The 27,972-nt window shown below is 42.1% G+C and overlaps 1 protein-coding gene and 1 non-coding gene across 2 annotated transcripts; one reads left to right on the plus strand and one right to left on the minus strand.

Moving 5' to 3' along the window:
- On the minus strand, nt 1–27,890 carry LOC145400233 (carboxypeptidase Q-like). The gene is made up of 11 exons (XM_080272746.1): nt 27,776–27,890; nt 25,781–25,878; nt 7,621–8,052; nt 5,150–5,259; nt 4,109–4,259; nt 3,475–3,724; nt 2,456–2,623; nt 1,921–2,039; nt 1,406–1,570; nt 864–924; nt 1–179 (listed from the first exon to the last, which is right to left on the minus strand). The coding sequence occupies exons 1-11, from the start codon at nt 27,888–27,890 to the stop codon at nt 1–3; spliced, it is 1,848 nt and encodes a 615-aa protein (XP_080128872.1).
- Nucleotides 9,523–9,641, plus strand: LOC145400303 (5S ribosomal RNA). The gene has a single exon (XR_013897410.1). It is a non-coding gene; the product is annotated as a 5S ribosomal RNA (ribosomal RNA).
- Nucleotides 27,891–27,972: the final 82 nt, after the last annotated feature.

The raw sequence follows: 27,972 nt of genomic DNA on the forward strand, positions 1-27,972 counted from the left end.
TCAGTTTAGTTTTTGGGGTGGACCGTGGGGCAGCTTGTAGGTCATGTTCGCAGTGACGTAGGCGACGGCGGTCCAGAGAGCGAGGCAGCGGTCCAGGGTGTCCGGGTCCTCGACGGTCATGGTGTCCCCGGCAGAGTGATGGAACCAGAAGTACTTGGCGTTGTCGTTGTATAGGGAGCCTGGGAGGGGAGAGAGAGAGAGATTAGGAGGGGGAGATATGAAGGTCGAGGGTTGTGAGATGTGAAAGGGGGAGTTGGAGGATTAGAGGAGATTTAAGGTGTCAGCTATAAGGAAGTTTGAAGTGGCAACCAGGAGTAGTTGGTGTTGGTGTTGTTTAGGGAACCTGGGAATGGGAGAGAGAGAGAGACAGACAGACAGACAGACAGAGAGAGATTAGGAGCGGTGTGAGGTATGAAGGAGGGAGTTATATGATATCAGGTATAAGGGGTTTCAGTGACAGCCAGAAGTACTTAGCGTTGTCGGGGTATGTGATGGCCGAGTGGCTGGAGAGATGATCCCTTCCCTGAAAGTTCTGAGAGTATGTGAGTTCGATCCAAGGGTTGGGGTAGGGAACAATTTCATGAATAAATTTCGTTAAAACAGACATGACTACTCAGTTGCAAATCCCACCGACATATCATCAAAAAGATAAACAAAACCAATAAATAAATCGCTAATACCATCACATACTCTTAAATGAGACAGCCTAAACGTATAATCAGTATGGTCAGTGGGCATTAGTGCCTAAGTGGCGGTATTCAAAGGTGTGTGGCCTATAGGAAAACCGCTTGGCCTTAGGGAACAGACTGTCAGATCTATACCCAAAGTGAGCTACATTAAAAGAAAAAAAAAAAAAAACTTACCCAGAGGAACGCCCTTCTGTTTCCATATCCCGAGATCAGGGACTTGGGCTGGATACCGCACCTAAAATAAATAAATAAATAAATGGATAATGAAAAATAAATAATAAAAGTGAGGAAACCAATGCATTGGGGAAAGTTTCAAAATATAGTATCAGGGAAGCAGTTAAAAAAAATACAGTACGAGGGGAAACAATATGAAAATACAGTTTCAATTGTCAGAATTCAGTATGACGGGATCGATATCAGAAATTCAGTATCAGGGAAGCGATGTCAAATATTCTTCAGTATCAGGGAAGCATCGTCAGGAATTCAGTATCAGGGAAACAATGTCAAAATGCAGTATAAGGGATGCAGTGTTAGAGTATAAAAATTACTGATATCCCCCAAATCAATTTCCTGAAATTTATAATATTCTCGAGAGCACTTCTAACATTCCCCACCCCCCTCTAATCAACCTAGAATTTATAATATTCCCACAGGCACTTCTAGCATTCCCCCTCCCCTCTTAAACTCCCCCACTGTGCTGTAAGGGGTTAGCTGACCTTGGTAGCGTTGAGGGGGTGCAGGAGCTTCATGACCTCCCGCATGACGCACGTGGCCTCCTTGGTGCCTGAGAACTGCAGACCTAGAGGGGTGAACGTACCGCTATCCGACTCCATGAGGATTTGGAACCGCTCCGACTCATTCTTGTGGTTCTCGTAGTATTTCTGAGGAGGAGGGGGAAGTTAGGTTAGATGAGGGTAAGTTATTTTAGGCTCTAACTTGTTCTAGTGGTTGTCGTAGTATTTCTGAGGAGGAGGAGGAAGTTAGGCTAGATGAGGGTGAGTTATTTTAGGTTAGGTTAGGCAAGGTTTCGAGACTTTTCGTTTCGCTTTGCTTAGTTTTGTTTCACTAGGCTAGGTTAGGTTAGGTTGGGTTTCATTTGTTTCGTATTTAGTTCAGTTAGTTTCATTAGGTTAGGTTAGTGGTTTCATTTTAGTGTAGTTTCATTAGTTTAGGCTAGTTGGTCTGAATGAGGGAATGTAATGGAAGAGACAAGAGTATATGACAACCCTACCGCGCCGCCCAGTAAGCCCTGCTCCTCGCCGGTCCACAGTATGGTCCTGACGGTGCGCCTTGGTCGTAGCCCCATTCGCTGCAGCACCACACCCGCCTCCCACGAGATCATCGCCCCACCTGCAACACAAGTACCTGAAGTGGATCCACATCGGGTCGAAACTCTTGCATCTTCCCATTTAGCAGCTTTTTCATATGTGGTTACAGTTAGGGACAAAAGTTCACCTATTGTTCCACGGCGCCTGCTTCACACTTGGGGAATGTCCGTCACTTTCCTCCATGATGTGTTGAGAATTAGCCGTATTCATATTGGCTCAGCAGATTTCGTAACATCTCGGCGATTTATTTTGCACATTACAATTTCATATCCACTTCCGCGCTACGGATGCAAATCACGTCGACCTTAAAAAAGGTATATATATGTTGCAAAGAGAAGAATACCAGGGCCCAATATACATAATAAATCGCGAAGGAAGAGATGCTACGAACCTGTGGTAATGGGTAAAGGAACCTACCTAGTAACCTTTCCACCTCACCTCCATCATCCATTGCTCCCTGTCCGACGTCCCAGGAGTCAAGGTGTCCGGATACCACCACCACCTCGTCTGGCTTCTCCGACCCCTGCACCTCCGCGATGGTGTTCCGAGAGACGACATCGGGGTAGGTCTGGGCGCCCATGTTTAGCTGCACCACCACACGCACCCCTGCACGCACCAGCATCGTCATTAATGTACAGTACCTCACCTCACTGCATAGGACCATACCACATCTCACTGCATAGGACCATACCACACCTCACTGCATAGGACCATACCACATCTCTGCATAGGACCATACCACCCCCCACTGCACAGGACCATACCACCCCCCACTGCACAGGACTATACCACACCCCACTGTAAAGGACTATATCACACTTCACTGCACAGTTCACACCAGCTTCACACCCGTATTGCACCTCTCTGCACAAGACCATACCAGCACCACACCACACCACACAACACAACACTATAACTTGCTGCACAGTACCACACAAGCCCTACACCAAACCACAGGATCACACCAGCACCACAACATACAGCAGGGTTTTGTTACTCTAGTCGTAATTGGACATATTCTGATGCAAACTTTCCAATCATGTAAGCCAGGGCAGTGCTTAGAATACCCCGTTTCATCAAGGCGTAGGGTAACGTTTCTTATCGTCACCTGCGCAGAACGTGGCCTACTGAAAAGTTTTTTTTTTTTTTCCAGTTTTATCTCCAACTTACTCGATTAGGTAATGTGTTTTAAACGTTTATGCTCTTCCAAAGAGGAGGCGACTGTGTAAAAAGCTCTCCTGAAAGTGCTACAGTCAAGTCGAATCTTCGATGGTGATAAGGGCGGTGGGAGTCGTGGGTATATTGTCCCTGTGCTGCTGCTGTCCCGTGTGTGTGTGTGTGTGTGTGTGAAAGAGCTTTTATAAATTCGTGTACGTTCTTCCATCCAGGCTTGCACAACTCAAAGAGCTAACAACTGAAGTATACCAACACACACAGTTACATTTCCTGAGCCTAACCTCTCCTCTGAAAGCGCTCCAACATGGCGGCGTCCTCGATGGTAATGCAGGCGGTGGGTATCTTCGGCACCTTGTCCTTGTAGTACTGCTGTCCTGTGTGGGGGGAGTTGATGGAGAAGGGACCCACGGTGCGGATGAGAGACGCCACCGCCCCTACCTTGGCCGCCTGGGTCGCCCCTTTGGTACGGTACTGCGCTGTGGCACCGTACGAAACCCACTCCGGGTTGAACACCACGATTTTACCCTTGGCCTGAGAAGAATGTGGAGTTACGTTGGTGGTCTCTCCGACTCAGATTTGTATTCATTGTCATCGTCGTCGTCGTCATCATCGTAATTGCCAGTGTCGTCATCATTGTCGTCGTCATTGTCATCATCGTCGTCATCGTCATGATCATGGATAACGATTCTATTCAACAAAGAAGAAATTTTCGAACCAGCGGGGTTAGATATAGCCTTCAATAACCCCTAATAGCAAGCATAACATCGATCAGGAATAAAAAAAAATGTATAAGTAATTGACTTGAATGGATTAATCATGACGTCACTTATGCAGTCATTAAAACTCAGGGACTAAATAAATAAATAAAACAAGAAATAAATATAATAAGCATTGGTGCCACGACGACCCCATCACCTGGCTTGCGTGTCGTTGAAGGTCGTCAAAGTCCTTCACGACCAGGACCTCCGCAGTGATGCCCTCTGGCGGGGTGCCCACTGAGCTGCCCAGACCCAGGATGCTGAGCTGGCTGAGGCGAGGCTGAATCATCCACGCTGTCTCATCGTTCCTGGACAACACCAAATAATTACCCCGTAGACAGATGGTCGTTATACAAATCATTATAGAAAAGGGAGGTTATTTTGTACTACTTCGACTTTAAACATAACTCCGTGTATCATAATTATTCAGCGTACTAATGAAGGGAAGATGAATAGCACTTTTCCTTATAAAATGAAGCAACACATCCAATCTTCGGGAGTTCAGGTCATTCCTTCTTCGTTTTTATCCTACACTGTGGGATTGACTTGAAACTGGTAAGTCAGGTCACTGATATTCAAGCTTAAAGAGCTTCATCTGTTGACACGTGTATTCCTTGAGTAGTATCATCATCCTGACCTCTGTTTCCCATCTAAAGATAGCATGAAATGTTTCAGTAATGGAGGAGAGTTGTGCAAAATCTGCTTATTTCAGCTAATCCTTCGGAGATAATTGACAGAAGAATGACCCACAGATATGACCACTTTCGAAACAAGTACAGTAGGCTTATTAGTAACATAAATATTGAAAGAAAAGCTGGGAACAATGCAAGTAAGGGAAATGTTAAGTCATTAGTGGCCTGCACAGGGATAATTACAGCATTAAATATGTAATGCTTAGGTTAGGTTTATGAAGCAGCCTTTTACTGACTGCTTAGTAAAGACAAGAAATAAATACAGTAAGCAGTCCGTACAGTTATAATACCATCACGTCACCACATCCTCACAGGTGATAGGCCCGTGTGAGTTGAGCTAAGGTATTAAAAATATGTTTGGAGCAGTTTATTGAAATTACCCTTTTAGTGGGAGCGGTTTCAGTCATTTAAAAAGAAATCATTTATCGTTGGCTAGGGTAGATTAAAATTTGCCTGTTTACCTCGCCCACGGAATGGCTAAACAGAAAACCAATCAGCCATCTTACCTGACCCAGCGCGGCACCATCACGTCCTCGGTGTGAACATTCTCGAGACCCTCAGCACGAGACTTGTCAATCATCCAGTCAATGGCTTCCTCCAGCACCCTTGACCCGCTCTGTGGACCACAACAACAATCACTCGCTGGTACAAAAAAGGAGGGAGGTTGAAAATGTCAGGCTAAACATCAGCAAGACTTAGGGGAAAAAATGCTAAAATGGTGGTTGATTCTGCTCTCAGGGTGATCTCTGAGAAAGTTATGGCGGAGTGGAGGAGACCAAGGGAAAGGCCACGACACCCACAGCTGGAACAAGTCGATCCTTCCTGTCGATAGATATTCACGGAGGGAAGACTCACTGCCAGGAGGACTGCACGAAGGAACTCTTGTGGATGGAGTCGAATGGTGAGTGAGACTATGACCCCTACGGCGTTTGCCTCATGGAGGTAGGATCCCTCCATGGTTTGCCCCCACATGATGACAACTCAGCATCCGAGATGGAGACATGGCAAATTACGTCAAGTTAGAGTAAACCGAGTATAGTAAACAGCAAACCCAGGCAGTAAAGGGAGCTATAAGTGGACTGGTAACATGATGGGATTGATATTAAGCAACGAAGAGTGCCCTTCGAAGCAGTGTTTTCTACAGTAAGATATAAAACGAAAACGAAGCTTGTAAGATGAACTGCTCTATGAGATCAGGGAGGTTTGAAGAAAGTGGAAAATTTTAGGTATATAAGGGTGGACATAGTAGGCAATAATGCGTTTGGACTTAAAGAATCTGTAGGGAGAAAGAAGGGGGCAAAAATATCAAGGGTATCGAGGAGGACGGAGACATCAATGTCCGTTTAGGTACCATCGCGACCTTAACTTCGCCACTTCTCTGCTGGCAGTGGAGATGGAAAATTGGTGCATGGAAATGTTTATTTCGAACAGACAGCATTATGAAGAGCAGGAAAAAAACACACACACACACACGAGGAAAGACGTTCGGGGAGGAGTAAGAAATATAGAAATCAGGACGAGTAGTATTCTGGAGGGAGATTTTAGCCGAATATTTGCATGTGAAGGTAGAGAATGTTTTTTACGAAGGCCAGAAGGTGCTGTCTGTACTACATGGATGTGATTTATCTGGATCGTAAAGGCCAGGGAACGAAATAAGGTGGAACTGGTGCACGTGTGCTCGGGGACAATGTATGGCACGAGTTGGATTGACAGAGAGAGAGAGAGAGAGAGAGAGAGAGAACCATTTACTCTATAACGACAGACTAAACCCCCAAAGTCTAACATCCATACATAACCTACTGTACCTACCCATTCCATCATTAACAACATAGTAATAATCCTCATAGCAATCTGAATGTTCATAAGTTCAAGACGATATTTTCTGTAATCACACGGTCATTACGAATGCTATATTAACGTTCTATATAAAGTTCTGTGCTGTAATAACGTGTGCTATATACCGTGCTATGCTATATTAATGTATTCTATATAAAGTGCTATAAACATGCACATCCCACAGGAGAATCACGCCTGACGTTTTCCTACAGATATGAGCAAAAGCTAGTCTCGAATTCTCTTCAGTATTGTGCCTTGCCCTCCATATTTCTCAAACATCAGAGAGTATGCGTCCTTCTCATTCTCTTTTGCTGTGTTCTTCATATGGCTGTCACATAAAAAAAAATCATATAAAGCCTTCCGTTTCCACAACCGCAGGGGAAGTATCGGCTAACTTTTCGTGTTGGCCGTAGCTCCATTAATGTGATTCCGTGTCATAAGCCATATGTGGACTGATAAGAATAATTAATCGCTTCCTAAATGGCCAACCAATGTACAGGACAGATAAGCTGATGCGTATTATAATTAGGCTCGTTTCCCTTAACACCCGCGTATTCCAGACATCAGGTTGGTAAACAAACACCCCAAAAGTATATTCTTTTTGTTTCAAGATGTATCCAGAAACGACCTTTACTTTACTTACACCTTAAAGATATAAGTTCATCTCATTATCCTGATATTAAGTTCATAGTATCATGATCTTGACCTTTCATCCCACCGATAGATAGGGTGAGGTAGGGTCGGGAAAGCAAGGAAGAAAAAAGACACAAAAAGACGGAGAATTATCAGCAGCATGCCCGGTAGAAAGGGACACACAGACATTTAAACATCATTCAAGCCCATGGAAGCCTGGGTTTCACCTCATAAACATAATCATCAGTACTGTTCTCCCCTCTTTTTATATGTCTTTTACATTTTTCTACCAGATGTTTAACGATGCTTCAACGCCTTAGTTCCATTGATGTAAAATTTATATTATTTTGCTAACTTCTGACTGTTATGTAAGATATTTCGAACTGAAGGGGTTAGTTATAGTCTTCATTAACTCCTTTCTTACTTGAGTGCTCTAAACAATCTGACAGTTGTAAGTATTAATAACGACGTACTCAGGTTGAAATAGCGATACATCCTTCCAACTCACCTGCCTGGGGCCAAAGGTGTCCACTAGTAATGCCAAGGTGTCGTAGGCTCTCCCCCGGTGCGGCCCGCGAACCACGTAGTCAATGATCTGGTTCACCGTGGCCTGGTACCCATGGATCTCCTTGGCCAGACCCGGGGGCAAGGCACACTCAGGGCCAGTCGTCTTTGTGGTTATCTCGGCAGTAATGGCCTTCTCTGGGGGGCTGGCCATCTCTGGGGTTGTGGCCTTCTCTGGGGCGTTGGCCATCTCTAGAGTTGTGGCCATCTCCGCGATTACCTCATGGCCAGGTTCACTTTCACCTCCCACACGCATCTTCAGTTCAGGGTCCTCATGTGCATTGGTCATATTCACCGCCTGGATCACGAATATCCCCCTGGTCTCCTGTAGGGGACACAAGGCCAACGCGAACACCAGCCATTCTAGTAGCATCATCTGGTGAGGGGATGGAAAGATTGTGTGAATTTTATGCCCACGACGTCAGCTCACTTAGGAATGGAAAGATCATATAAATCCCATGCCCAGGAAACCAAAGCCACTGTGAAATATTAGTACATATACTGGTACACCTTCGACCCGTAGTGTCCGCTCATCTCATACCCCAACCACTGGCGAGAGGAAAGTCGTAGCCAGGATCTCACACCCAACGAAGACCTGCTGTGCTCTCCCTTAAGGAGGTAGTTTGAAGCTTTGAGATACTTCAGTAGGAGCAGCATGCGATGATACTTGTGCAGTGTAAAAAAAAAAAAAAAAATCCAAACTACAAGCAACAGGTCTTCGGTCGGCGTGACGCCCTGGCTACGACCCAGGGATACGATTAACAGACGAGCAGAAGGTATGACACTCAGTGTACACTCAACCGTTCAAATACACCTAAGGCTGTGAACTAATGAGATTCTCTTGTTACTGGTAGAGCAGTATCAGGAGTGAGTTATCGCTGGGACTCCGTTATCACAGCAAGCTTATCATATCTTGTGTTTGGATAGATTCTACACTTGATCTGTAATTTTAATTTCACTTAATCTTCTTTGTCTTACTGACCAGCAATATATATATATATACCATATGTACTGTGTGTGTGTATGTAGATAGATAGATAGATAAACAGATAGATAGATAATAATTCTACGCTGTGTTAACAGTATGAGAAATGAACCTTTTTATTAGATGATAAAATAATGAAAATAGGATACATACTGAATTACTGATTTAACAGTGAAGCTGAGTGTAAGAACTGTAAGAGTAAAGTGGAAGAACATGTCTTAATACCTGCACAGAGAATTGTAAGCCGTGTAGAAAAGAGAAGCCAAGGCACCAGAACCAGCAGGAAGACGTGTAACTAAGTCGACTGATAATGCATAGGAAGATTCTTCACTTAATGGAGGTTGGGGGATAAGTTTATAATATCAAAGAAATACCAAAAGACGTAATAAGCAGAGAGAGATTTACAGAAATATTTACAAATCTCCAGGTCTGCTATATCAACAATGCAACTAAAATTTGTCGTGCTAAGCCAGTTCTAAATATAAAACATTTCATTATCGAAGTCGTTGTCCAACTGAAGTTATTATCCAAAATCCAGCCGTCAATATTGGCAGAAGGATTAACTTGCAAGCTTGTCATATTAGCCGTCAGGGTTCGTGTTTAATCGCTTTCTTCCCATCACATATTTCTCTGTTTTATGCTTTGATATCTCTTGACGATTTTATTTGACTTTGAAATTATCAGTAGAAACGAGGGGGTTTATGAAGGTCATATGTATTCCCCTCCCAATAAGAAAATCTAATTTGAATAAACTCTTCTGGAGAAAGCGAGAATAAATTAGAACAATAGGTCACCGGATTTGAGAGGTTAAAACAGAAATGGAGATGTGGAAGTCAAGTCCCAATTTTTCACTGTCATTTCTTAAACGGCCATACCACGTTGAGTACACCGCTTCCCATCCGATCAGCGAAGTTAAGCAACGTTGGGTCTGGTTAGTACTTGGATGGGTGACCGCCTGGGAACACCAGATGCTGTTGGCATCCCTACGTGTCAAGTGGGGTTGGTGGAGGATTAGTGCCCCTCCCTGTAAAACAATTAACTCTAAGCCCTTGGCCACCCCGCTTGGGATACATGGCGTCTGGCAATGAATGAATGAAATTTCTTAAACCCATGATGAGTGTAAGGAGTATCTAGGTTCTCCTCGCTGCTGAATGCATTTAATACCGTGGCATGCAGGCTAACGTGTCTAGTGCTGGTAACTGTTCCATAAAGCTCGCAAACGGGAACGAAGCGTGTTTACAACTGTCACATTTTGCCTTAGGGCGAGTCCACACGTGCACTCGAACATGTGTTGACAACACAGCTGGCAATGTGTTTGGATACATGTTTGCAGCAATATTTGGACAGATGTATGCAAACATGTTACAGTGCGCTTCAAACCTGCTGGCAGCAGAGGTGATGGGATAAGTGTGTCCATACGAGGCGACTGAGACTTTATCATGATGTTGCCAAATAATCTGGACGCTGCTGTTGCCAACATGTTTGCATCTTGTTCGTTATTGTGTTGTTCACATGTTGCCAGCACTTGTTCCATCACACGTGAGGACACGCCCTTACGCTTCTGTTGTTGTTAAGGTGGTGTGGTGTGGTTGTGGTGTCGGTGTTGTGATGATCATGGTGTGGTGTAGTACTGCTGTTGTGTAAGGGATGGTATGGTGATGTTGTGGTGTTTGGTGCAGTGTGATGGAAGATGTGATGATGATGAATGGTGTGATAGTGGTGCTGGTGTGATGTGATGGTAGTGGTGGTAATGTGATGTGGTGTGATCATTAATGGTGTTGGTTCGGTGTGAGGTAGTGGTGATGGTCTTGTAGTGTGGCGTGAAGGTAGTACTGTTGGCGATGGTGAAATTTAAATGTAGGCAGTCACACATCACAGTAGATAGAGAAGAAAATGCATAGAAGGTAGTTCCCCTTACAGAAAACAGAAAATACTCGTACAGAAGATACAAGTCTAGCAGGCGATCAGTTAGAAACATAATTTAGGATTCTAGAAGCAGATAAAGTAGGAATGTAGAATGATATATAAACATAATTTTGGCGTCCGACATCTAGTGTAGAAAATGTGACCTTCCAGATTAGGGTGCAAAGAGCAGTAAAAGTTATAGCTCTCTCTCTCTCTCTCTCTCTCTCTCTCTCTCTCTCTCTCTCTCTCTCTCTCTCTCTCATACCTGTTTCAAGCTGCGGAGTTAGTATCTAATTTGCATATAAAGAGTTATGCTGATACCTTGATCACAGGGGATTTGATTTTCTCTTTTTCGTTTAGGGCCATTTTCACACCCAAAGTAAAATCAATAAAAAAAGCATCGAAAGATCTATGTACTAAATAAATGAAAAGTAAATAGGAAAATAAATAAAAGTACGAATGAATTTTCCATGTTTTTCGTTCGTTATTTCCTATTGTGCTCGTTACGTTGGTCTGTGCTTTTTGACTGAATGTTCTTTTTATCCCGTACCTTACGTGCCCTGAAGCAAGTACGTATGTTAAAAAGTATTTGTCATGTGCAGCTAGGGATAGATGTTCGCCTACCAGTCCATTGCGTTTACTTCACAAACAAATCTCGTAACAGACTAATCTAACCTAGAACTTCTTGGGTAAGAAAAACTATCAAAATAGAGAACAATTCGGAAAAAATTCATCCCTACCTCCGTTTGCCTCCTCAGAATGAAAACCCATAAGAGTACCGTATTTATTCGTTCTTTCTCAGGCTAATACTAACTTGGCGTATTCTCGTCCTCCCCACTCCGTTACGCAGTGCCGAGATCTACTACAGTTCGTAAATTTCCATATCTATCTCTACTTGCTTCCCCAAAATGTGGAAGGATCACACTATTACATTTCCTAAAATATTCACATCCACTACCTTCATCGCCATATCCAATTCCCAAATCGACTTGTTGGGCACTTTCATCCCTCTCTCTGTTTGCTCGCCCTGAAATGAATGCGCATAGCAGCACAGAATCGTCACATCACATGGCATCGCATCACAACACCACATATACCCACCACGACCACCCTAACTCACTCTCACCTGCTTGCATGTCTTGATTGTAGGCGTGTCAAACCACACCTCGTTTCATTGCACCATATCACAACACCACACCAGATCTCATCTCATCGTATCACATCACATAACATCGCATCTCATCGCACCACATCACATTACCACCTTATCTCATTATACCACAGGACATCTCATGGCATCTCATTGTATTACATTGCGACACATACCTCATCGTACCACATCACAGTACATCACATCCCATCCCTTCACGTCACCTCTCTCACCACCACCACCCTTGCTCACTCTCACCCAAGTCAGCACTGTACACCTGGCGCACTCCAGTCACTGCATCCAGACATCTAGACACATTCTCAAGGCCTTTAGGGGAAGCTAGGCAGATGTGGCTTACTTTCTACATGCGCTTCTCCTGTGTGTGTGTGTGTGTGTGTGTGTGTGTGTGTGTGTGTGTGTGTGTGTGTGTGTGTGTGTGTGTGAAGATTTCATATCACCTCTACCTTACCGATTTATTCTGTACGGTACATTTCACTTTAGTATCTTCATGTGTAATGGATGCAAATGATGTACATATTAAAACGATATAAACAGGATGTAAGAGAATGTTATAATATGCAAAATAAATCGCCAAGGAAGAGTTGCCACGAAGCCTCCAATGCTACCTTGAATACGGGCCAGTAGGCTGTTTGTGCCGCGCTGGGTGAAAGTGACAGTAGGAAAAAGAAAAAAAAATGTTACTTCAGGCAAGCAGTGCACTAGATTTTGTTGTTTTTGCTTTGAATCTCACATATATATTATACTTGGGAAATGGGGGAGTAAGTGGATGGGGAGAACGAGGAGTGGAGATGAGGGAGGAAAGAGAGGGCGGATAGGAGGGAGGGGGAGAGGTAAATGGGTGAGAGGATGAGGGGAAGGGGAAGAATGAGAGGAAATGGCGACCGAAGGAGGGGGAGAGGGAGAGGGAAGGAGGATCAGAGAGAGAATAGGGGTTAGGGAGAGTCTTCTTGCCCTTCTTCTCTTGGGTGGGGGGAAAGGGGAGGAAGGGGGAGTCGATACTGCCAAAGACTAAAAATCAATCTTTTTTTTTTTTTTATCTTTTCACCACAATGAAGTCCTTTTTATTCTAATTTGACTAAACCAGACGATTTTACCCAACAACTAAATTCATAATGGTAGCAAGGAGATAAAAAAAAAAGGGAAAGAAACGATGAATACGTAGTTCCAGTTCTTCAGGTGTGCAAAACTGATTAACTGCGTAATTACCCTTACATGTGTGCTCTCACCTGTAGTCTGAGATAATTTTGTTAATAAACTATGATGATAGGGCCATGTGGTCTAGTGAAATGGGAGAGTGGGGAAAAGGGAGGAAGAAAAGGAGAAAGGAGGAGAAGAGGGGAGAAAGGAAGGGAAGGAAGAGAGAGCGGATAGAAGGGAGGGAGGGAGGGAAAATTAATGATTATGTTAGCCTCATCCCACAAAGGGGAGTAGGTTGGTCATCTGTCCTTATACCTCTCTCCCTCTCTCTCTCTCTCTCTCTCTCTCTCTCTCTCTCTCTCTCACACACACACACACACACACACACACACACACACACACACACACACACACACACACTCACACGAATATCCACTTGTTACATCTCTAAAGCCGTAATTCCTTGTCTATCCACCGAAAACGAAGAAAATAGAATCGGCTGTATTAGAACTTTAAAAAAAAAGAAAAGAGAAAAGAAAACGCCAATTTGAGGGGGGTCATTTTTAGTACACCAGGAAGGCAGGAAAAACTTGGGAGTGCTTTCGAGTGTACAGCTGCGGACATAAAACCTTACGCTGATCTGTCGCTAAACGGAAGACAGAAGTAAATCAAGAAATACGTTGTCAAAATGAAGAAATTGTCGGCGATGACGGCAAGATCTCCTAAAGTGGAAATATCGTCTAATAGTAACAGTTTTAGGTCAGCGATATGAAAGGGTATATATCAGTCTACCATTATTGCGGCAAATCTCTCGCGCCCGTAGCACCGCCAAACACACACTGACCAGCGAGATTGTGCCCTTCCGTGACTGGCTGTGTGCAGTGAACCCCACACCACTGCACACTCACTGCCAACTCACCCACTGAACTAAGCCACACTACACACGCTTACTAGCACATTGTGGCAACCCTAGGCACTTTCATGGTAATCCCTGTGTGTGTGAGAGAGAGAGAGAGAGAGGGAGAGAGAGAGAGAGAGAGCTTGCATATGTTAATCCAGATGGAATGTTTGGTACGCCGCGCTTCACATAGCACATGTGAGCACCGGATGCTTACTTCCGTCTTGCACACACACACACACACACACACACACACACACACACACACACACACACACACACACACACACACACACACACACAGCAGGTGGCTAGTGCAATTAGATTTTTAAATAACTACATTTTTACCTTCAGAGTTTCGAAAACTTTTGATAGATAGATAGATAGATAGATAGATGTGTATGTATGTATATGCTGCCCTTTTTGAGCAAAATTTTCATGCATTTATTTTCGAATATTGCAGTTAATAATAATAATAATAATAATAATAGTAATACCGGTAATAATAATAATAATCTATATTATAATCATCCGATTTCTGTTTGTTTGTTATCGTAACACAGCAAGAGCTGTGCAACGTAGCGCAGGTTTTGTTAGAGCAAGGTACTGTTAAAATTCTCTAACTTGAAGATTAAAACAATTTCCAGTCCAATCGGTCCACGGGTTCCCAAGTTATGACTCGTTTCTGGCCTTTTAACATCGAACTGAGGCCGCCGAAGGCGGGCTTTAAGCGAGCAAAAGTAATAATAGTGATGATATCACAATAATGATAATAATAATGATAATAATAATAATAATAATAATAATAATTTTCATTCATAGACAGTTTACATTCAGATTCCTGTATGTGGAACTGTTTTACTGAATGCTTAAAAGCATTAATAAATATATTATTTTTTACACTGTTCCCTATTTTAAAGACTACAGTTTATTACAAGTATTTAGAATCCATCTGCTGTTCAGGATATTCATTATTCAGCTTCTCATATAAGTCTTTGAGAACCGTTAGCATAATACGGTGCAGAGTCGAGTTAACAATTGAAATCTTTAAATTAAATATATAGTTTTTATTATAATTACAACAAAATAAATGTGCAACACTCACAGTGATTCTTCTCGATAGCACAGAGGTGTGATCTATGGCTTCCTGTTGTTGAATTCAAAGCGACGTGTGGGCCGGTGACACTGTGAGTTCAAACTATCCTCGTTTCTCGCAAAAATTCGTTCATGTGGATAAAACCTTGAACGTAAATGAAGGGATCGTCCTTCACTGAATAATTTTGTGTATAAATATAGCCGAGTGCTGGTTGTGTTGTATAATGGACCTGCACCTTTATGCTTGCCTGATCACATTCTTTTCAAATTTGAATGGTCCTGTTTACACGGTATGTTATTTGTTAACCTATATTCGTACCTGGCACTCTCTGTCTGTCTGCCTGTCTGTCTGTCTGTCTGTCTGTCTCTCTCTCTCTCTCTTTGTGTGTGTGTGTGTGTGTGTATATATATATATATATATATATATATATATATATATATATATATATATATATATATATATATATATATATATATATACACAGAGAGAGAGAAAGAAAGAGAACAATCTTTTCCCCCTAAGCTTCCTGACTTCTGACTTACGGTACTCTGTATAATCCAGGTGACGTGATGAAGTCGCTAGCATGTAGGCCCACCTTTCTCTCACATACACATACACACACACTCCACTACGCCGTATCTGGTCCTTCTTCTCCTCCCTCCCCCACGTCAGAATTATCCTACTTCACCCCCCCCCCCTTTTCCCCTTCCTCCCTCCCCACCACACGCAGTTCTCTTTCGACACCTGAGAATGCGGTGAATTTGGGTCCAGAGAACAGTAATAATAATAATAATAATAATAATTAAGTAGACGTTGAGTTTGTACCTGTGCTTTCAGAGTAGACATGGGAACTGCATATCCAATTTTGTGCTATTTATATCAATTTCTTTTATATCCACGTGCTCACCTTCCCCTATTTTTAACATGTACTAAGATATCAAAGCCATATCTGTCTTCATTTCACTGTTTTTGAGAATTTTTGATTTGGTGAGGGGAACTGACACCCTAAAAATCATGGCTGGGAAATAAAAAATAGCGATAGACCTGCAGAATAACCAGACGAACTCACCTGGGAAGTTCACCTGGGGGGCATCCTGTATTTATCTGTGCAGAAGACGAAATATTACCACGATCCTTGTCCTTCCTAAAAAATAAATAAATAAATATAAAGTTACGATAGGAAGTTGAGTGTGTTCGTAAGCGTGTTCGTGGATCCCGGGCTAGCCATCCTTCCCTGAGCCACGATACTTAATTTGCTTTCATTTAGCGGAACTGGGGCAATCCGGGTGGTGGGCTGCATTGAAATTCGACGGGCCTGAGGTGGGACTGAATCTCCTTGGTTACTACCTGGCCATCTGACGACACCTGGGCCCCAGACCGAGGTGGAAGGAGTTAGGGTTCCTCATCCGGTTCGATCCTGTCACTTCCAGACAAAACCTCTCTCTCTCAGGAATGACGCTCACGGTTTTGTCTTTCCCTGCCACGCCTAAATCAGTGTCTGCGCGTCGTCTGTCTCCATATTTTTGGCATTTCGATAGAGAGAGAGAGAGAGAGAGCGAGCAATAAGAAAGTTCAAGAGGTGTACTGGTTTACATAGAGGATGAGATAGCTAGATAAACAAGCAGGCAGGTACATATTTATTATTTATTACTGCCTGTGTGTGAGAAGGGGTAGGTGGTTGGGCGTGGGATCCTAGCTATTTTATTGTAATTATAATGCTTCTCGAAGGTCATAGTGTGTGTGTGTGTGTGTGTGTGTGTGTGTGTGTGTGTGTGTGGTGCATAGCAATTAGGACTGGTGGGTCAGCGGAGTGTAATGAACAAATTTGGGTCACGATCCACATCACTGCCTTTCTGTAGTACTGAAGGGCGTCTCTCTCTCTCTCTCTCTCTCTCTCTCTCTCTCTCTCTCTCTCTCTCTCTCTCTCTCTCTCAGGTGGGTAGTCGTAGAAGTCTTAATTATAGGTAACTTTCCCACGTTGCTGGTGTATCTGGTGGTATGAAGGAAAGGGAGGACTGATATAAACTGAAAAACAGACACACCATCCATGCAAGCAGGGTCGGAGCGGCAAGAGGGAAATTGTGGAGGAAAGGGGACAGGGTTGAGAGAGAGAGAGAGAGAGAGTAGGAACGGGGATAGAGTAAGAGATGGGGTAATGAGAGGAGAAAAATGGAGAGAGGAGAGAGAGAATGAGATTGCTAGTGGAGAGATGAAAATTATGAGAAAGGAGAAGACAGGGAAATGAAGGATAGGAGAGGGGGAAAGGGGGAGAAGAAGAGGAGGGGTGAGATGGAAAGGGGAAAGGGGTAGTGAGGGAAGGAGAAGGGAAAGGAACAAAAGAAGGAAAAAGAGGGGGAAAGGGACGGTACTGAGGGAGACTTGAGGGGAAAAGGGGAAATGGAAATAGAGAGGGGAAAATGTTAATGATGAGGTAATGACGAGGGAATAAAAGGGTAGGCATAGAGGGGAAGAGGAGAGAGGGTGATATTTAGGGAAAGAAGAGGAGGGGGTGATGGAGAAAGAGGACGTAAGAAGAGAGGGGAGGAGATATAATGAGAGAGGGGAAAAGGGCAGAGGGGTAGTGAGAGGGTAAGGAAAAAATGAGAGAAATCAAAGAAAAGTTGAGGTCAAGAGATATGAGGGAAGTACAGAAGAGAGAGTGAGAGAGAGAGAGAGAGAGAATCAGGAAGAAAGTAAAGGACGCAAAAAACAGGGTCAGGATGGAGGTCAGGAGGAACGCCGATTACAACAAGGAGGCAGGGAAGGCAAAATATATGGCAGGGGAGGGGCAGTGAGAAGGTCATGCACGCAAACCTCGTGAGGACCTTTCACGAGCAGTCTCCTAAAATAACCACCTAATTGCCTCTTACCTCAACCCCTCGCCTTTGTCCCGTCTCTCCCTCGCTTCTAATTGCTCTGTTTCTGATTTGCTTGTAATACACCAACTAATCCTCTTATTCCCACAGGATTACCTAGCAAATTGTTACCTGCATTCGTTGATCTGGGAGGGGAAAGGTATCGAGAGCTGTGTGGATGAAGGAATGATCGACAGTATACGTGTAACGCGAAGAATTAATACGCACCGTGGGGAATGCGTTCACTGGGGAAATAAAACTGTTTCGGCCCTACTTGGACCCTCTTCCAGGGACGGATACACACACACACACACACACACACACACACACACACACACACACACACACACACACACACACACACACACACACACACACACACACACACACACACACACACACACACACACACACACACACACTGGATAAAATATATATACTTTCGTCCAAACAGAAAGAGAACGCGAACATGTGCACCAATATCGAGTTGTTTGGCCTGAAGGATAGTCGAATAAGGCGTCGAAAAATGAGGGTTAGCGATTTATCTGTTTATTTTTAGGGACACTGTTGGAAGGTACAAGATATCGTGTTGTTTTGCCTAAAGGATGGCCAAGGAAGGAGACCCAGAAGTTTATATTCACAACTCGTTCATTCCGATGGCGTGCTGTATTTTTCGTTTTATTCTTCTTCCTCCCAGACGTTATATTTAATGATTTTCTTCACCTTTAGTATAGAAGGGGTTGATTAAGGGTACCCATGCAGTTCAAGGCGTCTCCTTTAAGCTTGATAAAATTCCCTGGAAGTCGCAAGAATGAACTAAGTACTGATGCCACCTGATTCAAGAGATTGGGTCCTTCAGTACGAAAACTTGCCTATAATTCTACGGTATTCTTGATAGTAGCAGCCGATTATATCCAAGTTAGGAAGGTTCTCTAGTTGTGAAGGGGACAATGGAGAATATTAAACTTTTCTGTTCGTAAGTCTAGCCTTAGATGAAGAAAACCGTCTGGAGATTGCAAGAATTTAAGGAGACGTTGGACAGAAAGGGTTAAACAGCTGCCCCCCATCATATAGTTAGCCTCTAAACTATGGCTCACCCTCAAAAAAATATATACCTCGCCCTCCAAATGATAGCTCCCTCTCCATGGCCGAATTCCACATGCTTGGTGACAGACAAATGGACAAGCCACGTCACTCCTCCAAACTAGCATCCACTCTCCAAGATATCGTGTACCATCAAAACTGTCCTCCACTCTCCAATAATCTCCAAAGAATATCAGTCGCTGAAATATAGCTCACACTCCCCCCCCAAAAAAAAAAAAGAAAATACGCCTCCAAAAATCTATATCACCTCGAAAAATCCGCCCGGCCTCCAAATTACAATTCCCTCTCCTCCAAAAATCTGTATCACCTCCAAAAACCCCGCTCGGCCTCCAAATTACAGGTCCCTCTCCATGGCCGATGTGTGAGACTGATGAGGTAGGGTCGGCTGAGAAACACCTACATCATTCTTCCTTGCTTTCGCCACCAGAATTGGGAGGCTAGACGGCTCTCTTATCTAGAACCAGTTTTATTTTTTTTATTTTTTTATTTTTTTGGTTTTTCTTTTTGTAGGGGCCTATGGTGAACATCTGGAGGGGAGGAGGGAGGTTGGGGGTTGAGGTGGGGGGAGGAACTTAAGCCAAATCGATTCCTAATGTATTCAATAGACGTAGGATGAGGTAGAATGAGGTAGTTAATTTAGGTATTGTAGGTGATATTACTCAGGTGTTGCTCAGGTGTTTTATATTCACCTAAGTAATTCCTCCAGGTCTCAAAGGTAAGACGTCGAATCCAGGTAACAGGTGTAAGATTTTTTATTAGTCTTTCTCCCCTTTTTTTCTGTTTCTTTTTCCTTCTTCTTATTTATTTTTTTTTTTTTACCTCAAAGCCCCTGTTCTCTCTCGTCCAACACAAGGCCGGAATGGGAGTGAATGTCTCCCTTATCAGTCAACGCCTCTTGTTCTCTATTTTTTCTTTTCTTATAAGGTAGTCTCCAGGCAGTCTGGTTTGGTCTGTGACGTCGAGAGGCTTGCTTATAACTTGAAGGGGGATTTAAAGAATAACTATACTCCTCTAATAACTTTATCCCAATACTTTTATGCAGTGTAATATCAAATAGCGAGCCTCCCATCGCTTCATAGTCAGTGCAAATATTTTAAAAGGTGAATATGATGCCGCTCAGGGACGAATGAATGGTTTCCCCCAGTCTTAAATATCTGGATTAAATAACCTAACCCAGAGGACCCATCAAAACAGTACTGGATATTGGACTAATGGATGATGATTAAGATATACCAGTTATGTCTAGTGGGGATAGTTGCAACAAAAACATTATTATTATTATTATTAGTAGTAGTAGTAGTAGTATTGTTATTATTATCACTTCTTGAACATGAATGGTGAACAGAGTGCCGTGATGAGGGAGGATCAGTTGAGATGTTGAAGTTATAATGTAAGGTAAATGCATGAATGAGAATGGGTGAGGGGAAAGCAATTGAGTGAAGGGAATCGGTGAAAGCGTGAGTGGGCTTGGAGTGTGGGCTTAGGGTGAAGGGATAGATGTGGAAAGGGTGAAGTATGAAGTTATGATGTGAGGTAAAGGGTGATTCGTGATGTTTTGATATGAGGGTGGAGGAGTGAGAGAACAGGGTGAATGAGAAAGGGTGAGGGGTGAAGTTAAGGTGAGAGAGAGGGAAGTTATGGTGGGAGGAAGGGGAGTTTTTGGGTGGGGGGAGGGATTGAGGGAAATCTTAAGGAACGAGGGGACGCTATGGAGTGAGGGGAAAAGATCAGAGGGGAGTCAGGGTGTGAGCGGAAGGCGTAAGGGAGGAGGAAAGTTATGGAGCAGAGCAAGAGGTCAGGGAGGAAGTTAAAGAGGATGGGGAGGGGTGAAGAAGAGGGGAAATTTAGGAGTGAGGGTGAAAAAGAATAGCGCAGAGGTAACTGGGGAAAGGTTGGAGAGGAAAAATGCGAGTGATAGTGAATGCCTTACTGGAGTCACAAAAGGAATAAAAACGTGAACTTGAAAATAGCAGTCTGTCTGTATAAACATAGCCTAGTTTTCGTTATAGAATGGAGTATCTCTCTCTCTCTCTCTCTCTCTCTCTCTCTCTCTCTCTCTCTCTCTCTCTCTATCACACACACACACACACACACACACACACACACACACACACACTCCCGCTTAGCTACAGTACTGGGAGGGAGCAAGCAAAAATGGTGTCAACGCGGAAGAACAAAAACTGCTAGCATCACCCCCACTGGCAGTGTGTGTGTGTGTGTGTGTGTGTGTGTGTGTGTGTGTGTGTGTGTGTGTGTGTGTGTAGAAACTGACCGACCCTGCCCATCAATTGCGGCCAAGGACGGTGCCACAGCCGACCTGGTGTTTAATGGACCACTTCTTGGCCAAATCAAGTATTGTGAAAGTTTTAATTCACTTGAGCCTGAGGACTTCTTGGGTATTTAGTCTTGTCCCTGCCAGATGAGTATATTAAATTTAGGTGACAGTTTTAATATATATTTTACACTTGTTACCTACAGGTTATGTTACTTCAATTTAGGTAATTTTTTTTTTTTCTCAGACGTGTTACCTACAGACTGTTTTATTTGGTTTCTGATTTTTTTTTTTTTTCGAATAATAGGGGTCAGATATTGTATTAAATGTTACACTTCAATAGTTTTATTTTTTTCATGTTAGATTATAGATTTTTTTTTTTTTGAGCTATCATATATCGCTGTTTTGAGCTTCCCTTGGCTTATTGAATTTTGGAGAGCTTTCTTGAGTCTGTGTTATGTGCCTTCCTATCACTGTGGAGCTTTGGGAGGCTTATTGTGTTGATGTTTTATGCTGCAGAATTTATAGGAGTTTTATGAGCCAATGTTCTGTGCATTCCTATCACTGCAGAATTACAGAGAGGGTTGTTATGTGTTGCTGTTACGTGCTGTTCTGTCACTGCAGAGTTTTTTTTGAGCTGTTATTTAATGGTGTTATATGCTGTTCTATAGATTGTGAATTATCTAGAGCTTTTGTTTATCGGTGTATATGTTGTCCTGTCACTGCAGAAGTCTTAAGTGTTGTCCCTCCCTGTCACAGCAACAAACAACATCGCCACAACACAAGCCTCACCAAATTTCTACTTTCTCGGTGCCACGAGGGCGGGGTTAATTATATAATGGGATGTGAAAGGAGCTCTTAGTGAGGCCGCCACACGCACGAGAAGTTGCATGTCCTGTGGTCGTTCTGTGCATCATCATCATCATCGTCATCATCATCGTCGTCGTCGTCGTCGTCGTCGTCATCATCATCATCATCATCATCATCTTCGGCATCGTCATCATCATCGTCGTCATCATCATCATCATCATTATCATCATCATGTCAATTTTCTCACTTTACGACGGGGTGTGGTAGGTTCCATAAAAAAAGAATAAGTACGAAAACCATCATCATCATCATCATCATTTTTCGCACCTTACGATCGTGTGAGGTTGGATCCACAAATAAGGAAAGAGAATGTACAAAGTCATTATAGTCATCCTTTTCATCAATTTTACTTTTTTTCATCTAAGAGTGGGATGAAGTAAGGTCTAGAATCAAGGAATTACAAGGCACAGAGGTAAGAGAGATATAAAAAATAAGTAAAAAAAGAAAAGATGTTGAGAGCGCTATTTTAAGTGCAATTTTTGTCCTGAAAGATATTTTTACCTATGTTTTCGTGTCTGATAATTCTGAGTTTATGAAAATTTAGGATGGTACCTTATTATTATTATTATTATTTTATTTATTATTATTTTTTTTTTACTTTAACACTATCAGGCTCCTATGACTCACACTCGGTTAAAATAAAATCATTTGGCGTCAGCTGGAAATAAAATACATTACTGGAGTTGTCCCTACCTTGAGATTGTTGATAGTACCAGTATGAGCACTCAGGCTCTTATGATTCCCTCTAAGATGACAAAGAAAATAAATAAAACAATAACAGTCTGTCTGAAAAAAAAAGAAAGAACCATGGAACGATCGTTGAAACAGGCCATGGAGTACATTATTCCAGTGATACGCCTTCTTTCTAAAAATAAAACCCAGCCGAATCTTAATGCATTCTTCCTGATTATACGCAAACAATATATATTTTCTGTATTTTTTTTTAACATCTTTTTTAATATAACTCTATCTATTTGCCCCCATTACAATGAGGCATGCCTTTTTTGTTATGATGAACTTAATTGCCGTGTGAGTGGCCTGCAGAGTCCTCGCTTACGACACTTATCAGTTGACCCTCTCATGGTCGCCACAACTCTAGTATTACATTCCTTTCTGGGCCTTCTGTAGCTGCTGTTATAGACGGCCACTGTTCTTCTCCCAAAGCTGTCAATAATGGTGTTCCTCTGGTTTCAGTCCTTCTACAAGTTCTCTTCTGGCGATTCGTTAGTAACTGAGCTGCATTTTGACCTCTGTAGATGACCTAATAGAAGTGAAAATGTTGGTTGGGAGAGAGATAAGTTAGAGCTGGAATTCTTTGTAAATTAACAAAGAATGCAAGCTATAATCTGTCTCTCTCCCATCCACTATTTCCACATTGAACCCCATCATCTCAGAGTATTATATTTCGATTCCTCACTTTTTTTTTTTTACCGCATTTTACATCGTCTATCTTGGCAGTTACATCAGCAAACACGGGATGAGGCAATGGCACACCTGTTTTCTGACGTCAGTAGTTAATTATTGGAGTAAAATATTTCATCAGAAACTCAATTCCTCCATCTTTCAATCTGTATTCCATTCTACACTCCTGCTTTTGTGCATTGCTGTTCTGGTTTCTGGATCCCTCACACTCCATATGTACGAGTAAGTGGGACGTTGTTGATGATGGTGATGATGATGATGATGATGATGAAGACGATGATGAAAAATTATAAGTTTATGCAATTTTTCGTTCGTAACTTCAACTCCAGAGCCAGACTGAGAGAGAGAGAGAGAGAGAGAGAGAGAGAGAGAGAGAGAGAGAGAGAGAGAGAGAGAGAGGCTGAAAAAGTCAGTAGTTCAGCCTTGTGTCAACGATAATGAAGGTCCTGTCTGTCTCCCCTATGCCCAAAAAAAAAAAAAAAAAAAAAAAAAAAAAATGAAAGAAAGAAGGAAAGAAAAATAACTGTCTGGGGGTAGCTAAAATACATATTAAAATCCAAAAATATATATAAAATACATTGAAATACATGGAAATATAAAGAGGGGTGGAGTATATATTTATTCTATTCCAAAAATTTTAAAGTCTTCCTTAAGCTGAAGATAATCGGCTGGAGGTAGCGAGAATAAAACTGATGAGAGAGAGAGGGAGAGGCTGTAATTATTAGTGGCCCTTACTTTCTTCAGCTCAAAAAAAATCGACTGGAGGTAATAAGAATAAATAAGGAATAAAGCTGAATAAAATCACTTTTAGATTGAAAAAAATAAGACAAATGAATCTGGAAATAAAATTAAAGGAGTAATACAGAGGAAATAAAGCATAAATAAAGAGGAAAAATAACGCATAAATAAGTAGGAAAATAAACTATAAATAAAGAGGAAATAAAACAAATAAAGAGGAAGTAAAGCATAGAGGAAATAAAGCTTAAATAATGAGAAAATAAAACAAATGAAGGGGAGATAAAGTAAAAATGAGGGAAATAAAGGACCTAAAGAGGAAATAAAGCATAATTCAACAGGAAGTAAAGCCTAAATAAAGGAGTTATAAATCAAATAAAGAGGCAATAAAGCATAAATAAAGGCGGTGGATATACGAGGCGTTCCCTTCCTGTGTCATTGACCTCCCATCCTTCCTTAGGCCAGGGTAGGGAAAAAAAAGAAAGAAGGAAAAAAAAAAAAGGGTTGTCAGGGGCGTGAGGGGAATTTCTGAAGCCTTTTAGTTCAGGCTGTAAGGTGTGTGGGTTTGGTGTTTGGTTTGTGTTAATTTTTGTTTATGTAATTGTTTTTATTTTGTGTTTATTTGTGTTTATTTTGCGTATTTGTTATTATTTTGTTTATTTTGTGTTTACTTGTGTTTGTTTTGTGTATTTGTTTATTTAGTTTGTTTTTGTTTTTATTTTGTTTATTGTTTGTTTTTGTGTTTATTTTGTGTATTTTGTTTAATTTTCATTTTGTTTGTTTTTGTTTATTTTGTCTATTTTGTTTATATGTGCATCTTGGTGTTTTGTTTATTTGTTTCTTTGGTTATTTGTGTTTATTTTGTTTATGTTTGTTTTGTGTTTAATTGTGTTTATTGTGTTTACTTTGTCTTTATTTTGTGTTTGTTTTTCTCTTGTTTTGAGTGTTTGAATATGGGTGTGTGCTTGATTTGATTGTGAGTGATGAGTGTTTTTTTTTTTTTGTTTTCTTGGTCTTCTTTTGTTTGTATGTGCTTGCTTTGTTCCTGCCTTGTGTGAGTGGTGAGTGTTTTTGTTTGGTCTTCCTTTGTTTGTGTGAATGGGCTGGAGTTGTTTTGTTGCTATTGTTGTTGTTCTTGTTCTTTTATTGTTTTGCTTGTTTCACCTCTGGGTATCTGTTTTTATTTTCTTATTTGTTCCGGTTTTGTGAGTGAGTGATTTTGCGTGTATTTTTCCAACAGTTGTTTTATTGGTGTGTGTGTGTGTGTGTGTGTGTGTGTGTGTGTGTGTGTGTGTGAATGGAGTGCCCTTTGTCTTAAGCAGTGCGTCACAAAATTTTCTTAACTTTATTTCTGCCACTGAATTGTACTCTTCCAGGAACAGAAAACGTGAATACATTGAATGACGTCACCGGGTAACGTGGGCCCAGAAAAAAAAAAAAAAAAAAAAAAAGCAATATATTTCATGTCGCAGCTGAGATTTGTTTTTGCAGGAAGAAGGAAGAGAGAGAGAGAGAGAGAGAGAGAGAGAGAGAGAGGTGGGGGGACAGCTCTTGTTTGTGAATTTTAGGCATGGTAGACAAATAAACATAAATAAATAAATAGTTATGTATCGAGGTCGGAACAGGTGGTGCAGGGGTAACATATCCAGCTCACACCTGGAAGACCTCGAGTTCGATTCTCGGGCCGGTCAGACTGTGAAGCAAAGCCTGTTTCCCCGCTGTCCCTGTTCACCCAGCAGTACCACTGGGGACCTGAAAGTAAATTAGATTGTTGTATATTGTGTTCTAGGGGATGGTTGAGACCCACCAAATTTTCATTACCTGCCTAAATGACCCTTGAGCATCTCATAGGTAATAATCATAATTCTCCCTTTTCTTCATTACCTGTAGGATCGATGGAACCTTAACTGTGGCTGGGGACAGGGCGACATGGAGGCGATTTGTTTGTGGCCACCCCTTACGGGATTAAGGCGTCTGGCAATTGATAGATAGATTTTTTTTTTTAATGTGTCTGACAATTGGTATAGACAAGAGAGTTCGTTTAATGAGGCCCAACAGTCCTCTTATGTACGTGGATCTCTGCATGAGTGTTAACAGAGAGGATGAAGTGCCACGGTAAACAGACAGGTCGCTGCATTCATACTGACCGTGGACTGATGGATTGTCTGATGGGCAATCCTGAGGTGAACTAGTAGGGGAAGGCTTCCTGTATGGGGTTCTGTAGAAGCTCAAAGGGTCCTATCTATATGGATCCTGGCCATTTTACAATATATACAAGTCTTAATAATAGTAACCTGGTATTGGAAGTTATATTGTTATTTAGTATTCTGTCACTTAAATACTCACTCTGATTTTATTTTTAACTTTGGTGTCTGTATAAGGGATGCAGACGTACAGGAAATCTTATACCCAGCTAAAGTGTAACAGTTTATAAATATTCCCAGTAGTCTCCTTGAGGTTAGGACCATACCTGGCTGCTACAGTGGAAGCAGGAAAAATACTGGAGTGGCGTAGGCAGTGCAGCGCGTCAAGGGAACTCCGTATCGTCATTATGGGATGCGAAAATAGTGTACCTCTGTGTGATTTTTAGCTCTGGTTCTGTCTAGTTTTAGTCGTTTGTCATCCTTTCTCTTCCGCCGCTTTTGCTGTTAGTTACTTATGGACTACGGTATCATTCTTACTCTGCCCTGACGGTCTGGTGAGGTGTGTATGATAAACAATAAACAAACTTTTAAGAGCTTGGTGATTGTGACCTAGAAGCGAATTATTGTCACCTAGAATCATTATTGTCACCTAGAAGCGAATTATTGTCACTTGGAACCGAAAGCGTAGAGTTTCTTGACAGGGAAGGGGTAGGGGAAGGATAGTGGCCTTCAAGGAACATGGTCTGCATAAATTCGGTCTTTCATAAGTTTTCTTGCATTTAATTAAACGATTTTTTTTTAATACCTTGGGAAGAACATCTGGTTGTGAAGTGATTAGGAGCAGATTTATATTAAACCATTTTTGTAGATACGTCACCTCTAAGTTGGATTTTCTCTCTCTCTCTCTCTCTCTCTCTCTCTCTCTCATAGAAAAGACAAGGTGTTTAAATAAAAATGGGTTGCCAAGTAAACGACTCCCGTTGATTTGTATTTATGACTGGCCAAGGTTAACTGTTAGGTATTCCGTATTCACTAACACCTTCATCTGTAAACACCCTCGGCATCAGGTTTAAAGTTGACATTCGCCACACGTGACCGCCTTGCCGACAACTTCAGGCGTCCAGAAACACGAGAACCATAATATGCAACAGGAAATCGGAGTATCATAGAGAGAATATGCAACACGAATTGGGGATATCATTGAGGAAATATGCAACACGAATTGGGGATGTCGTAGAGAAAACATGCAACACGAATTGACATCATAGAGAAAATATGCAACACGAATTGGGATATCATAGAGGAAATATGCAACACGAATTGGGGATATCATAGAGAAAATATGCAACACGAATCGGAGACATCATAACGAAAATATGCAACACGAATGGGCGACATGATAGGCTTGTGTTGTTGCTTAATTCGTCTCTCTAGCCAAGCAGACCCGTCGACGATCTGTAACTGTTTCAGTGGGACTCTCCTTCGGGTATGGAACAGTACGGTACACCATATAGGGAGCCAGCGCCCCATTGCCTCAAACAGTGCCGCCATACCAGGGTCAGAGAAGTATCGGGAGGTTTGTGTCCCGGGTGAATGCCGCAGATGCTTAGCTCCATCCATAGGTTTCTTGTCAGCGCCACATCATAGGGAAAATATACACTGCGAATAACGGTCGTCGTAGAGAATATGCACGAATTTTTCT

This window comes from Coenobita brevimanus, chromosome 51 (assembly GCF_032717465.1).
Source record: "Coenobita brevimanus isolate Jiangsu-jjx chromosome 51, ASM3271746v2, whole genome shotgun sequence".
NCBI classification, from domain to species: Eukaryota; Metazoa; Arthropoda; class Malacostraca; order Decapoda; family Coenobitidae; genus Coenobita; species Coenobita brevimanus.

Bases quoted from the DNA above. Each gene is read 5' to 3' on its own strand.
- LOC145400233 (XM_080272746.1), bottom strand. From the start codon at position 27,890: ATGGATGGAGCTAAGCATCTGCGGCATTCACCCGGGACACAAACCTCC. The intron at 8,053-25,780 runs GTGAGCTGGATA...TCCCCTCACCAG, and splicing joins GAACTCGAGGTCTTCCAGGT to ATGATGCTACTAGAATGGCT. The intron at 4,260-5,149 runs GTAAGATGGCTG...GGTGTTGTCCAG, and splicing joins ATGGTGCCGCGCTGGGTCAG to GAACGATGAGACAGCGTGGA.